This window comes from Colobus angolensis, unplaced genomic scaffold (assembly GCF_000951035.1).
Source record: "Colobus angolensis palliatus isolate OR3802 unplaced genomic scaffold, Cang.pa_1.0 Scaffold113, whole genome shotgun sequence".
Taxonomy (NCBI): domain Eukaryota; kingdom Metazoa; phylum Chordata; class Mammalia; order Primates; family Cercopithecidae; genus Colobus; species Colobus angolensis.
In genome coordinates this window covers 102,353-117,047 of record NW_012112364.1, presented here as the reverse complement: position 1 = coordinate 117,047, position 14,695 = coordinate 102,353, and the positions used below count along the sequence as shown (strand labels likewise).

The window sequence follows — 14,695 nt, the reverse complement described above, 5'->3', positions numbered from 1 at the left end:
AGAGAGGGAGAGAAAGAGGGAGAGACAGACAGATAGATGTTTATATTAAGGTGGGCAAAGGACAAGTGAAACTTTCTTTTTAGAAATAATGATGTGGATGACGATCTAATTTGCTGAGCACTTGTTATATTTCAAGCATGCAAAACTACCCTATGAAATCGGTGGCAGTAATACTCCAATTTCATACATGAGCACTTCATCTTCGGGGCTCTTTGTTTCAATGCAACAAAGATGTATTGAGTTGTACTAGAGGCAAGGTTAGGGGCCAGAGGAGATAGAAAGATTAATGAGGGACAGTTGCCACTCTCAAGGAGCCCATTCAAACCTAACCAAGAGACTTAAGGCAAATACAAAGAAATTAGATTTTAAAAGATTTGGTGGTTGAGGGAATCTAATATATACTACTATCTAATAGTAATCTAATAATACTCTTTTGAAGAGGTGGCATTTGAAATGAATTTTAATCCACAGAGATGAAGGCAGGGGAAGGTATTATAGGCAGAGAAAACAGTATGAGTAAAGACCCAGACCTGGCCAAGTGTGATGGCGCACGCCTGTAATCCCAGCACTTCGGGAGGCCGAGATGGGCAGATCACCTGAGGTCAGGAGTTCAAAACCAGCCTGGCCAACATGGTAAAACCCCATCTGTACTAAAAATACAAAAAGAAAATTAGCCGGATGTGGTGGGGGTGGGGTGCACCTGTAGTTCCCAGCTACTCGGCAGGCTGAGGCAGGAGAATCGCTTTGAGCCCAGGAATCGGAGGTTACAGTGAGCTGAGATCGCGCCACTGCACTCCATCCTGGCTGATAGAGTGAGACTCCGTCTCAAAACCAAAACAAGACAAAAGACCCAGACCTGCGAAAAGATAGGGCAGTATAAAACAAGATACAGGACAGGACCAGACCATGGGGGTTTCTCAGCATCTGTGTGATGGGTTTGATCTAAAGGCTGCAGGCAGGTGGAGCCAAGGTTTCCTGCCCAAATCATAGCAAATACACAAGCTGGAAACCTGAGAATAACAATAACTCATTGGCCCTTGTTGAGTGCTTTCTATTCTAGGGACTTTTCTAAGGACCGACATGTATTGATTGTCACCAAAGACTCACAAAAAACCTACAAGCTAGATTATTCCCGTTTTTATGAATGAGGAAATTGAGACAGATTAAGCCTCTTGCCCAAAGTCACACAGCCTGCAAGTGGTGGAGCTGTGATTTTAACCCAGATAATCTGACTGCACATGCTTAACCACTAAGCTTCCAAGAGTACGCCACTTCCTCCTCTCTGATCCTTCCAGCCTTTACAAGCACAGATTAATCACTTCCTACTGGCCATAGTCCCCGCCACAAAGTTATCTTTTAGTCTGGAGTGGAAACTGATATTTTCTCTCCATCCAGCCCATCACGAAGTCCTGCCCATTCTACTTCCTTGGATCATTAAATTATCAGCTCTCCTACCCAGCTGTGACTGCCTAAAATAAGGCCTTATCAGTTCTCACCAGGACTACCTCATTGGCCATGGCTCCCTCCAGTCTGTCCTCCACCTCTGCAGCCAGAGTGATCTTGCCAAATCACCAATTTAAAATCCTATTACTCCTCTGTCTAAATTCCATTGTCTGTTCCCTATCACCGTCAGGATAAAAGTCCAAATCCTTAAATCCTTTATGCCCAACCTTGCCTCTTTTCAGCTTCATCTCCTGCTGTTCTCCCACTTGCTTCAGTCATGCCACAGTTGTTACAGTTTCTGAAATACACCAACCCTTCTGAACCTCCATGCTTTGGCTTTTGCTATTTCTCGGCCAAAATGTGTGCTTCCTGTCGACTGAGTCCATAACTTATTCACCCTACTCATCAGGTTGGGCGAATGAATATATATATATATATATATATATATATATGTTTTGCTTTACCTATCTCTAAAGAGTTTCATGAGGGTTTTAAAGAGTTTAGGGGCCAGGCGCGGTGGCTCACGCCTGTAAACCCAGCACTTCGGGAGCCTGAGGCGGGCGGATCATGAGGTCAAGAGATCGAGACCATCCTGGCTAATATGGTGAAACCCCATCTCTACTAAAAATACAAAAAATTAGCTGGATGTGGTGGCAGGCGCCTGTAATCCTAGCTACTCAGGAGGCTGAGGCAGGGGAATTGCTTGAACCTGGGAGGCGGAGGTTGCAGTGAGCTGAGATCGTGCCACTGCGCCACTATACTCCAGCCTGAGCTACAGAGCGAGACTCCATCTCAAAAAAAAAAAAAAGAGTTTAGGGTCACATCTTTGTTCCTGTGTATTACTCCATAAAACATATAGACCACCACCTCTGTTGCAGGTATGTTCTAGGTGCTAGTATACAGTGAGAAGAGAAAGGGCATGGTTGGAGCTCTCACAGTCTGGTATTCAAATATGAACTGATGAGCGTGTTGTAAGTTCTGAGTGAAGCAGCAAAATGTAGGGCTATGGTTCTCTTGTTCACTGCTACATCCCTGGGGTTCAGAACAGTGCCTGGCATATAGTCGACATCCTGAAAATAGTGGTCAAATGAATGAATTGGCTTATTTGCTGCTTTGTCAGCTGTGCTTAAGTTTCCCTGAACCTCATGGGGTTGATTGAAAATAACTTCCTTAAAGAAATTTCTCAGTATGATAACCTTTTCTCTCAGTACACATCCTCACAATGGGAAGATTGTAAGCTCAAGTTCATATGAGTTTGGTTTCTTTCTCCACAGTGAGTGAGGTTTAATGCGGCCTTGCTGTACACACACACACGCACACACGCACACACATTCTTGCTTATGCTGCAAATAAGTTTTGTGGAATTTGATTGGGATTGGGATCTTCTCAGGACACAGTGGCCTTTGGCTGTTGGAGATGCTGATAGCATCTTGAGACATTGCACTGTCTGCATAAAACCTCTGCAGATGCTTCCCGCATGGAATGCACTAAGAGAGGCCCCCTTGATTGTGGGAACTTTCCCACTGCATTCTGTGGGACAGGAAGCTGACCCCCAAAGTCTAATTCCACAGTCTTTACTCAAGCAAAATTCGTTTCAGTAGGACCAAATGCGTTTGTGTGCAAACACTTACACATTTAAGGAATCAGCCCATTAAAAAACATCCTCAAGATGACCATTTATCAGGAAGGAAAGATCTATTTAATATTAATAATGTTCAGTACTGCTTATTGAAAAATATTAGAATTTTACAGTATGTACTGTAATATCAATGCTCTATTGCATTTGATGGCTCAGTCTCTATCTCTGTTTGAAAAGCGACTATTAGGACAGTCTTATGCTGGGTGACTGACTGAAGTGAACCCTTAGGTGTTTTTTCAGCAGTCAGACATCCACACACTGGCCTGATTAAACCCAGCTTCAACTTGCTGGTGACAGCTGATGAGCTAAGTGCATGAGATAACCCAGCTGCACACAGGAGGGGAAAGAGGCCAGGGAAATGTGGGTGGGATTTGACAGTAACTAGGAGTTAGCACTGGGTCTCAGGGACATGGCTCCTGCATGACGTGTGTGAAAGGCCAGCATCAGGACACAGTACAAGGTTACTTTTATTTGGGATACTGACAAGAATATAGCCAATTTAAAGAGTGTATGGTAACTGTATCTATGACAGATGGTTGACCTGGTTGCACAGAGCATTCCACGTCAATTACTCTCCCAGGCTTTATGCCATCCCTTTTGGAATAGGGAGGGGAGATGCCACACCAGGGATGGTCTGAGTTCTGAAGGGGTGTGTATCTTGCCTGAAGTCTCTGCAGCTGCACAGTGTCCTGAGCTTTCCTGATAGCAACAGTAGCTCTCTGTACACACGGCCTGGGCTGCATGGTCTGGCAGCATCATACCAGCCCTGACGTATGTCACTGTGTGGCATTAGACCACGTGAATGGGTAGGCAGCAGAGCCAACCAACTCAGCTCACGCAATATAACCAGTTTCCCAAGGAGTTAAGGAAACACCCCAAGCAAAAGACCAGAGCACCTTGGCCCAGGGCCTGCCTTCACTTAGGGACGGAACACAGATTTCATCAGGAAAGGGCAGGTACTCTGTGCCCCAGTTTCCTCATCCTTACAAAGTGGAGATAACAGCCCCTTCCTCACATGTGAATTGTGTAAACCTAGTGTTAGCTATCATTTTGAAGCCTGCCTTCCTTCCTTCCTTCCTTTCCTTCCTTCCTCCCTTCCTTCCTTCCTTCCTTTCTTCCTTTCCTTCCTCCCTCCCTCCCTTCTCCTTCCCTCTTTCCTTCCTTCTTTCCCTTCTCTCTCTCCCTCCCTCCCTCCCTTCTTTCCCTTCTCTCTCTCCCTCCCTCCCTCCCTTCCTCTCTCCCTCTCCCACACTCTCTGTTTCTCCATCTACACCCCTTACTCCAACCCTTTTGTTTTTTTTTTTTTCCATATCACTTTTTGGACCTCAAGTGCAGGGTATCTTTTTTTTTTTTACATCCAAACACATTGCATGTATTATTTAATACAATTTGCCTTTTCTTTCTGAAACAAATCAGATTTGGACCTAAGTACTCCTCAAACAACTGGTCCACCACCTCCCTGAGAAATTTGCCTGACCCTAGAGGTTGGTTTAGGTGTTATTCTCTGGTTTTATTGTTATTATAATTTGAGTAACTACTTATGTGGGTTTATTGCCCATTAACCTATTAGGACCTCAAGAGCAGGACATGTTTCTTGTTCGCTTTGAGTCTCCAGCATTGACTCAGAGGAAGTCTCCATAAAGATTTAGGTATGGATGAAAAGAAAATTACTCAGATGCACTTTGACCTGACTTTCAAGATCCCTGAGCAACACGAGTCACTCAACCAGTGTCATCTCCTTCTATCTAAAACCCAGTCATCATAATCCAGGTAACCTTACAATGTGGTTTCTCTAGAGCCTATTGAAATGTTAAAATAGGCCTGTAGACCTTTGTTACTGTTGATGAAGTTTTTTAGGAATCTATGTACACCAATTTGGAACTACTCCAAAGGACAGTGATGTATGGAAATGCTGTATTCCCATTAAATTTCAAGTACATTTTCAAGAGTACTTTTAAGTAAGGATATTTAAATTGCTGTTATGTGGCATTAGTTCTGGAACACATTTCTCTTTTCACAAGTTAAATCCTTAAGTGAAACAGGAATTCTGTGGCTTAGAATACCTTTTAAGTGACCTACTAGTTGAGTCCAGGAAAAGTATAACTTTTGTTGAAATGGAATTTGGTATATCGTATTAACAAATGGTAATGTTAGCTAACACTTACAAAATTTTTATTATATGCCAGATGCTGTTTTAAATGTGTTAATCCTTACAGCAACCCTATAAAGACTGATATACCATCATTAGCATGCCCATTTTACAACGAGAGACTGGAAGCACCAGGAAGGTAAGGAACTTGGCAAAGATTATGCAGCTCATGAAGAGTGAGGCATCCGGCTTCAGAGTGGGTCTTTTTAACCACCGTGCTGCGCTACCTTAGAGTTGAGATGCAATAGAGCAGGATAGTTGAACATGGTTCCAATTCTCAGCCCTGCCATTTCCTAGCTGTGTAACTCTGGACAAGTCACTTAACCTTTTTGCACCTAGATTCTCACTTTTAACTAACTGTACTTCCTTGTACCTGTAGGATTATTGCAAAACTTAAGTAGGATTATGGATGTGCATAAAATAGTGCACTTCATGTTCTATAAGTGCAAGATATTAATTACATGGTCCCAGGCCCTCAAAGAGCCCAGCACCAAGTTCCCTAGGCCTAGCACCCACTTCTGTAATACCCGATGCAGTTTTATGCCAGTCTAGTTTCTACAGAAGGAATTAAGATGAATACATTTTGAGTTTGAATCATTTTGCCTCAAGAACTCTCTACAAAGACCTCAAATCAACCTAACTGAATTCCATCACTATTTTTTTTTTAATTCTTCTTGATCAAGGCCAGCTTTATGTCACTGGTTAGATGTGAAGTATAAAGGCATGTGTATCCCTGTCCTTCAGCCCTCCTATTGGCATTATTGCCAGCTGGTTCATCTCTGTTTTGAGCACTGCTCTCTCCTCAGGAAACCTTTCTAAATAGCCAACACCCATGAGAGGCGTAACATCAATCCCCAACATATTCATGCGAATTAGTTTATCGCATCCTTTCTCAGTGCCAGGATAGTCATGGGAGTGAATTTGGGGGCAGGATTCAGGAAGAGAGGAGCTAACGTGGAAGGAGGTCAGTCAGGGATCAGAGGAAGGTCAAAATGGAGAACTGAAAACTGATAGCTGGCCAAGGACAATACAAAGGAGTGACTGAAGACCCACGGCCATATTATTTTCAGTTTTTTCTATTCTTGACTTTTGGGATTTAATTTATTAGGGAACATAGTGTCTACTTTCTACTGGATGAGTCCTTTCTCAAACAAGTGACAACATACAATCGTTTGTAAATCAGCCTCTAATGCCATGACCAGCATTTAGACTGCAGGATGCTGACATAGTCCTTTTGTGCTTTTGTGATTTTTGTATCCATCAATCATCTTCAAAAAATGCTTAAAATGATAGTTGTTCTTCTTCAAGTTGTCTTCTCCTATGTACTTATAAATGATACTGAAATATAGTAAGGCCTAAATCTGATATAAGAATATTCTTGGCTGGGCGCGATGGCTCACGTCTGTAATCCCAGCAGTTTGGGAGGCTGAGGAGGGTGGATTACCTGAGGTCAGGAGTTCGAGACCAGCCTGGCCAACATAGTGAAATCCTGTCTCTACTAAAAATACAAAAATTAGCCAGGCATGGTGGCACACGCCTGTAACTCGGGAGGCTGACGCAGAAGAATTGCTTGAGCTTGGGAGGCAGAGGTTGCAATGAGCCGAGATCATGCCACTGCACTCCAGCCTGGCTGACAAAGCAAGACTGTGTCTCAAATAAAATAAAACAAAATAACAATAAAAAATAAAAAAGAATGTTCTTGTATATATTGTGGTTATTTGCAATAATAATTATAAAGCATAGCTTAAGTCCTTGGATGAAATTTTAACAGCCCCATTGAGTTCCAGGGCTATTGAGCGCTATGTTAATTTCAGAAATGATTTTGGTTACTAACACTTCTGTTGTCGGTTTTGATATGGAATTTCCCCTTTGAGAGCTTCATGTGTCCTCATGCTGGTGCTAGGTCCAAACCAAACAAGACCTGTGATTATTTAAAGAAGGTACTTTGACTCCACAGTTCATTCATCCTTTACAGATACAAAAATAACACATTGTTTTATCTGTGGGTATAAGAATCCTTTCTCAAAGGAAATAAAAAGAGCAGACAGTTTCCTTCCTGGCTAATTCACCAACCTCTTTAAATCTGTTAAACATAGCCACAGACACAACTTGTTCGCTTGGTTTCATTTCCTAAACTCAATTTGACAAGATAGGTCAATGTGAGGGTCCATATGCATCTAACAGGAAATAAAGTCTGAATCTAGGGAATGTTTCATAGCTACCAGGGAGGTAAGAACAATGACTCTAGAAGAAGAGTCCCATTTCAGTTATAAAATCACTAAGCAGGTGCCGTATTCAGCTGTTGTGAACAGCATCCCAGGATCAGATTTTAATCCAGTGAACCCGAACTGTTTCCATTCAAGATACTGCGTCGGACTCATACGTGCAAGCTTTTCTACGGTCCACGTACTATTAACATTCAACTTTCTTCCTGTGCAAAATTATATTCTTATATAGACTTGAAACCTGCCTCTTAGATTTCACTGCCATCTCCCTTCGCTTGGTTCTAGTTATCTTTTCTGGTGTGTCAAAGAATGGGTTACATGCCTCTTCTGTCCGAAAGCTCCTTAAGTATTTGAAGACAACAATCTTGTTACCCTCATGTGGTCTCTTTTTTGGACTAAGTATCCTCTTTTCTGGCACTATCCTATTCCTATCCAGGATATAGCTCGACTTATTTGTTTCTTTTATAAATGGGCACAATATTTCAGGTGTGGCTGGGTGAGTGCCAATCACATAGTCTATGTTTTCAGCTAACTACAACTTTTAAGCAAAAAATGTTGGATACAGCCATCACTCTTACAAAAGAGAGCAAAGGAGAAGGCCAAAAAACTATAAAAAGCAGACACAGAGTTCAAAATCATGGCAGTTGGGGGCAATAATGAACAAAAGAATGGAATATATGTTTACATATTCCATTATATATGCCATATATTATATATATGTGGCAACAAATATGGGCAATTCAAGTGAAAATTACCTCCACTTTTCACAAGAGTAAATGATATGGCTAACAGAAAGGTTTAGAAACTATCAGTAGGGCCGGGCGCAGTGGCTCAAGTCTGTAATCCCAGCACTTTGGGAGGCCGAGATGGGCGGATCACGAGGTCAGGAGATGGAGACCATCCTGGCTAACACGGTGAAACCCCGTCTTTGGTAAAAAAAAAAAATACAAAAAAAAAAAAAACAAAATTATCAGTAATGCAGTATTCTTAACATCTGACTTTTCAGAGAAGCATAACATTAATGGGAAAAGGAATCAGCGTAGGAAGTCTAGAGGCATGTAAACATAAGAGACATGGAGAAAATAAAAATAACAGGATCACTAGAACAGTGCTTTTGCTCAATTTTATCCTAAGTCCTTGCAGACAACTTCCTCAGGCACCTCAGGAATGACAAGAGTGGAGCAACGGTGAGAATATTCTGAGGTTTACGTGGACTCACGTTTCAGCCTCACCACGTACTCTTTGTGCAACTTTGGGCAAGTTATTTAACTTCTTTGAGCTTCCATCTTCCCATCTGTAGACTGAAGATACTACTATTGACTGCTTTAGATTCTTACAAGGTTAATAGGATTCAGTATGTCACGTGTCCAGCACAGTGCCTGCACATAAAGGTACTAAATAAATGTTTCGTGCTAAGTGCTGTGCATGTGTATGGGATACAAAGATATGTCAGACAGTACTGTCTCAAAGTTTATAATTCGGTAGGGAAGAGAAGCATATCAACGCCAAAATAATAATAAAAGGCAGAATAAAATAAGTACTGACTAATGATTCCAGAAGCGGGCAATGAGAGAGCAGAGAATGAGTATCTGCCTCAGCTCTTCATCCTGGAGGATATTCCAGGGCAGAAAGCATTTCAGCTGGCCTGAGAGCACAAGAAGGATTTGGCTGGAATAGGGAATGGAGCCTGTACAGAAGACATTCCAGGATGCGCTAACATCACAAACAGAGGCCATGCTTGGCGTTATGTGGCAAGTCGGGCTCACCAGTGGCCAAAAGACTGACTCTAATCCAATCTGGAAGGCCCCCGGTGCTGCTGATCTGGCTTGGAGCAGTGAAAGAATAACAGCAGGCCTCCTGCAGAGCAGACTGCTGGCGAACAGAGGGTGGTGGTTCTGAAGGTAGGCAGAAGAAACTCACAGATGTCATAAATGCTCAATTTTAAGCACACTGGCTTCTGAGAAACCCAGATTAACCTGGCAGAAAAGGGAAGGAAGTCAAGACTTTGGGGAGAACTACAAACACGCAAAAACGTCACTGCTTCACACCCAGGCTCCTCCCAGGCCATCAGAGTCCAGCCATTGCTGCCCCATATTCCCTGATGGAGGGGTGGGCACAGGGGAAGGCAGTCATGGGGTGAGGGGAGGGGAGTCTGAGAAAAGTTCAGTTTTCTCCTCCAGTCTGCCACGACTAGACTGTATGAGTTAGGTGAGTCAGTTCAGACCTCTCTGGAGGTTTATCACTGCTCTGTGTATCTCACGGGGTTGTTGGGAGGATATGGGGGAAATGACATTTGCTCTGAGGATTAGTGAGGTCTCCTTGCTCTCTGTGTTCCCTGGCCCGACACGGCCATTCCTGAGGGCTGTATGTCTGGGGTGCCTGTTAAAAGACAGATTAGCAGCCATCTGGGGAAGAAGGTGTTAAACAGATGCTAATAAACTGTTTCTGTATGAGCGGACAGAAAAGTGAACATAATATATTAGAACAAAGATTATTTGGGAGACAAAACCTTTACTAAAGGTATTTGGGGAATGCTACCCTCTCAGTTTTTCTGGAAGTTTACCAGAGCAGTTTCAGACTTTCAGGGGGCTCTTTAAATCATCTCCTGGTAAAAGAATAGAGATGATGTTCTGTTTTAAAGGGGTTTGAATTCTCAGAGTTAAAATATTTAAGCAATGTAAGTTTCAGGGGGAAAAGAACTGAATTACATTGCCTTCTTCCTAGTTCCTCCCGGCAAAATACTTGCATATTCTGAAGTCAACTGGTTAGCATTTGGAAATAGGCTACTGAACAAATTCCATCTTTTCACGTCAAACCTCAATATGCCATAGATAATTTACATCTAAGAGGTGCCAATCTGATATTTTATGATGTAAATTTTATGTTTTGGATGATTCTTAGCATTAGGGAATTGAAATTGAGGTCGAAACTGTTTTCCAAATGTAAGCCACATGGCCATAGCCAGGGTAGGATTAGGCCTCTTTGTATTTTGCTGCTGAGCAAACTATCTGAGACCTATAAAGAGGAAGCACTTGGAATATTTTTCTTAAATGTGGTCTGTTGATTACGTGTTGCTTCTCTCTGATAAAATATTACAGCGCACTTCATTTTAAAAGCCAGCTTATTAAAGCATTTGGAATAGCAGCATATGTCTAACTCCTGGGAATTAGAAAAGGAAAACAAATGAACAATTTTAAGTGTGCGCGTTCCCCCTCCTCACCTACCCCCTCCCTTTTCTTCCCTCTTGAACATCTCTCTCACAGGTGTGGACTACTCTGACCACTCTCTGTGGCAGGGCATCATCACACGGTCAGAACCGGCTTTCCTTTCTTCTGGGAACGACTTCTCCCACAGACACTGTGTTCAGATTTTGGGCTCTCAAGGATGGCCAGCCAGTGTTTTTACCTTCTGCTTTACCAGACAGAACCAGACAGTCCCTTCCCGGAGTGGCAGGGAGAGGGGAGAAGGAGGTCAGGGAAAGGAACAGACTGGAGCGGGCAGCAGCAGACTGGGAGGTGGAAAGTTAAACAAACAGGGAAATAGATGTCTGACCAATTTCTTGTTGCTTTCTTAAGCAGCTGTTTACCTTGAACAGTGAGGTATGCTGAACTTTCCACGGAGCCCTTCTGGTTGGTGGCTTTGCAGTGATAGACACCTTCATCCTCTTCTGTGACTCTTTCAATAAACAGCGTGCTGCTTCCTGGTCCTAAAATAATTCCTGAGGAGTGTGAGATGTTTAGATTAGTGAGCCTGGATGACAAACAAAAAACAGCTACTTCTGTAACACAGCCTTCTTCCTATCATTATGCATTCAGACAAGGAAATCCGAGCTCTAGTGAACCTGGGGCAGGGTTGATTATTTGTTTTCTCTGGGTCCAGGCTTTCTTTTGCTTTTCTTTCCTTCTTTTTTTTTTTTTTTTTTTTTTTTTACAAGCTTTCTAATAGCACCTTTACCACCCAGCAGAGCTGTCGTCCTCAGCTTCGGAGATGCAGATCCACCCACCCTGTAGAAAGAAACACGAGGTAGCTGCCATGCCCAGCTTGAAAGTTGCAGATACCAAGAAGGCAGCATATCTAATAACAACAACTATCATTGACTCAACGCCCTCTATGTGCTCAGCACTATGTGACACACTTTCATACCTTGACATTTACAACCAGTCTGTCAGCTAATAATGTCTTCCTCTTACAAACGAGGAAACTTGAGATTCTGTGAGGTTAAGTAACTTCACCAAGAGCATGCAGTTTGACTGAAAGCACATTTGTGGCATATGGGTCAAAGGAAATAATATTTCATTTGTCATAAAGCCTGGTGAGTCAATATAGCCTAGTGATAACGAGCTTGCCTGGGCTGTGTTTTAATCCATGCCTTAGCGCTTCAAGCTTTGTCACTTAAGCAAGTTACTTGATCTTTCTAAGTTTCAGTTTCCTTAATGTTAAGATAAAAATGAAAGTAATTCTTACTCTATAAATGAAAAAATAAATGGCAAGCCCATGGCACCTAGTAAGTGCTCAGTAAATGTAAGCTTAAGGGTTACTACAGAGCATTGTGTAGTGGAAGGAGCCCCAAGAATTTTCAGACCCCTGAAAGGCTTCAAGACCTTGAAGCTTCAATACCTTGTACTATCACCAAGTGTTTGTTGAGCATTTACTCTGCCATCAGTTCGTGTTACAAAACAAACAAGCAGGCTAAGATGTGGTCAGGCTAAGACATGGTATCTGTTGAGAGGGAAAAATTAATTCATACCAAACACACACATACACATTCTCTCTCTCCCTCACATGCTCAACACGTACACTCACACAAGCCAGCAAATAGAAAATGTTTAATGAATGAGAATGAGTGAATGTAGCACAGTATAACTAATTAAGTGGAAAGTCTGGCACAGGGAAGGAGATCAGTAAGGAAGGGTGCACTTGGGGAAGGCTGCATAGACGAAGTGGGCCTCGAGTTGAGGTTTGAAAGATTGTCAGAGGTGAAGTGAGAAAGGAAAGCATGAGAAATGGCATGATGTAGAAATAAACAGGACTGAGTACTTGTTCCAGGATAGTGATAAAACAGGCCTGGCCAGACTATAGGCTGTATTTCGTTAGTTTAAATAGTTTGTGTATTTCTCCTGATTATGAAAGATGTACTTAATATAGAAAACTTGAGAAACATTTGAAAGCATAAAAAAAGACAATGTAATATTACAAAGCTATGATGATCAAAACAGCATGGTACTGTTATAAAAACAGATTCATCAACCAATGGAATAATCGAGGGCCCAGAAATCAACCCAAACATCTATGGTCAACTGATTTTTGACAAGGTGCCAAGAACATGCAATGGGGAAGGGATAGTCTCCTTAATAAATGGTGTTGGGAAAGCTGGATATCTATATACAGAAAAATGAAAATGGACCCTTCTCTTATCCCTTATATAAAAATGAACTCAATATGGATTAAAAACTTAAATATAAGACCTGAAACTATAGAACTACTAAAAGAAAATTTTGGGGAAAAACTCCACGATATTGGTCTGGGAAGAGATTTCTTGGATATGACCCCAAAACCACAGGCAACGAAAGCAAAAATAGGCAAATGGGATTGCATCAAACTAAAAAGCTTTTGCACAGCAAAAGACACAATTAATAGAGTGAAGAGACAACCAACAGATTGGGAAAAATATTTGCAAATCATACATCAGATAAAGAGCCAATATCCAAAATATACAAGGAACTCAAATTATTCAATAACAGGAAAACCAATAATCCTATTTAAAAATGGGCAAAGAAATTGAATAGACATTTTTCAAAAGACAGATGGCCAGTAGATATATGAAAAAAAATACTCACCATCTCTAATCACAGAAATGTAAATCAAAACCAAATGAGGCCAGGTGCAGTGGCTCACGCGTGTAATCCCAGCACTTTGGGAGGCCGAGGTGAGTGGATCAGCTGAGGTCAGGAGTTCAAGACCAGCCTGGCCAACATGATGAAACCCAATCTCTACCAAAAATACAAAAATTAGCGGGGTGTGGTGGCGCATACCTGTAATCCCAACTACTCAGGAGGCTGCAGCAGGAGAATCACTTGAACTTGGGAGGCAGAGGTTGCAGTGAGCCAAGATTGTGCCACTGCACTCTGGCCTAGGTGACAGAGTGAGACTTTGTCTCAAAAAAAAAAAAAAAAGAAAAAACCAAATGAGATAGCACCTCACACCTATGAGATTAGCTATTATCAAAAAGATTAAAGATCACAAGTGTTGACGAGGATGTAGAGAGAAGGGAACCCTTATACATAGTTGGTGGCATTATAAATTAGTACGGCCATTTTGGAAAACCATATGGAGCCTCTCAAACAACTAAAAAGAAAACTGCTATATGATCTAGCAATCCCACTACTGGTTATCTATCCAAAGAATTTGAAATCAGTATGCTGAAGAGATGTCTGCATTCCCATGTCTATTGCAGCATTATTCACAAGAACCAAGATGTGGAGGCAACCTATGTGTCCATCAATGGATGAATAGATTTTTAAAATTTGATGTATATACACAATGGAATACCACAGCCTTAAAAAATAACAGGAAATTCTGTCATTTATGACAATATGGATGAACCTAGAGGTCATTATGTTGAGCGAAATAAGCCAGGCACTGAGAGACAAATGCAGCATGATTTCACTTAGATGTGGCATCTAAAAAAGCTGAACTCGTAGATGTTAAGAGTAGAGTGATGGCTACCAGAGGCTGGGGCGGGGAGACTTGGATACAGAAAGAGAAGATATTGGTCACTGGGTACAAAGTTACAGTTAGATAAGAGGAATATGTTCTGGCATTCTATTACACAGCAAAGTGACAACAGTTAAAAATAATGCGCACTTCAAAATAGCTCAAAGGGAGGATTTGAAGTGTTCCCACCACAGAGAAATGATATTTGAGGTGATGAGTATGCTAATCAGGCTTATTTGATCTTTACCATTGTATACATGTATTAATATTAAAATATCACACGGTACCCCATCCATATATGTAATTATTATTATTTGCTAATTAAAGAAATGTAAATGGTTGAGCGCAGTGGCTCATGTCTGTAATCCTAGCACTTTGGGAGGCTGAGTTGGGTGGATCATGAGGTCTAGGAGTTTGAGACCAGCCTGTCCAATATGGTGACACCTCATCTCTACTAAAAATACAAAAATTAGCTGGGCATGGTGGCTCGCACCTGTAGTCCCAGCTACTCAGACAGCTGAGGCA

At 41.9% G+C, this 14,695-nt stretch overlaps 1 protein-coding gene across 1 annotated transcript in view; it reads right to left on the bottom strand.

Moving 5' to 3' along the window:
- Positions 1-14,695, bottom strand: part of LOC105524018 (vascular endothelial growth factor receptor 1) — a gene marked incomplete at its 5' end in the record, with an annotated part of 163,356 nt that overhangs the window by 48,312 nt on the left and 100,349 nt on the right. The window contains one exon of the mRNA XM_011959103.1: positions 11,043-11,174. Within this exon, the coding sequence (XP_011814493.1) occupies positions 11,043-11,174 (132 nt within the window). The remainder of the gene's footprint in view (positions 1-11,042; positions 11,175-14,695) is intronic.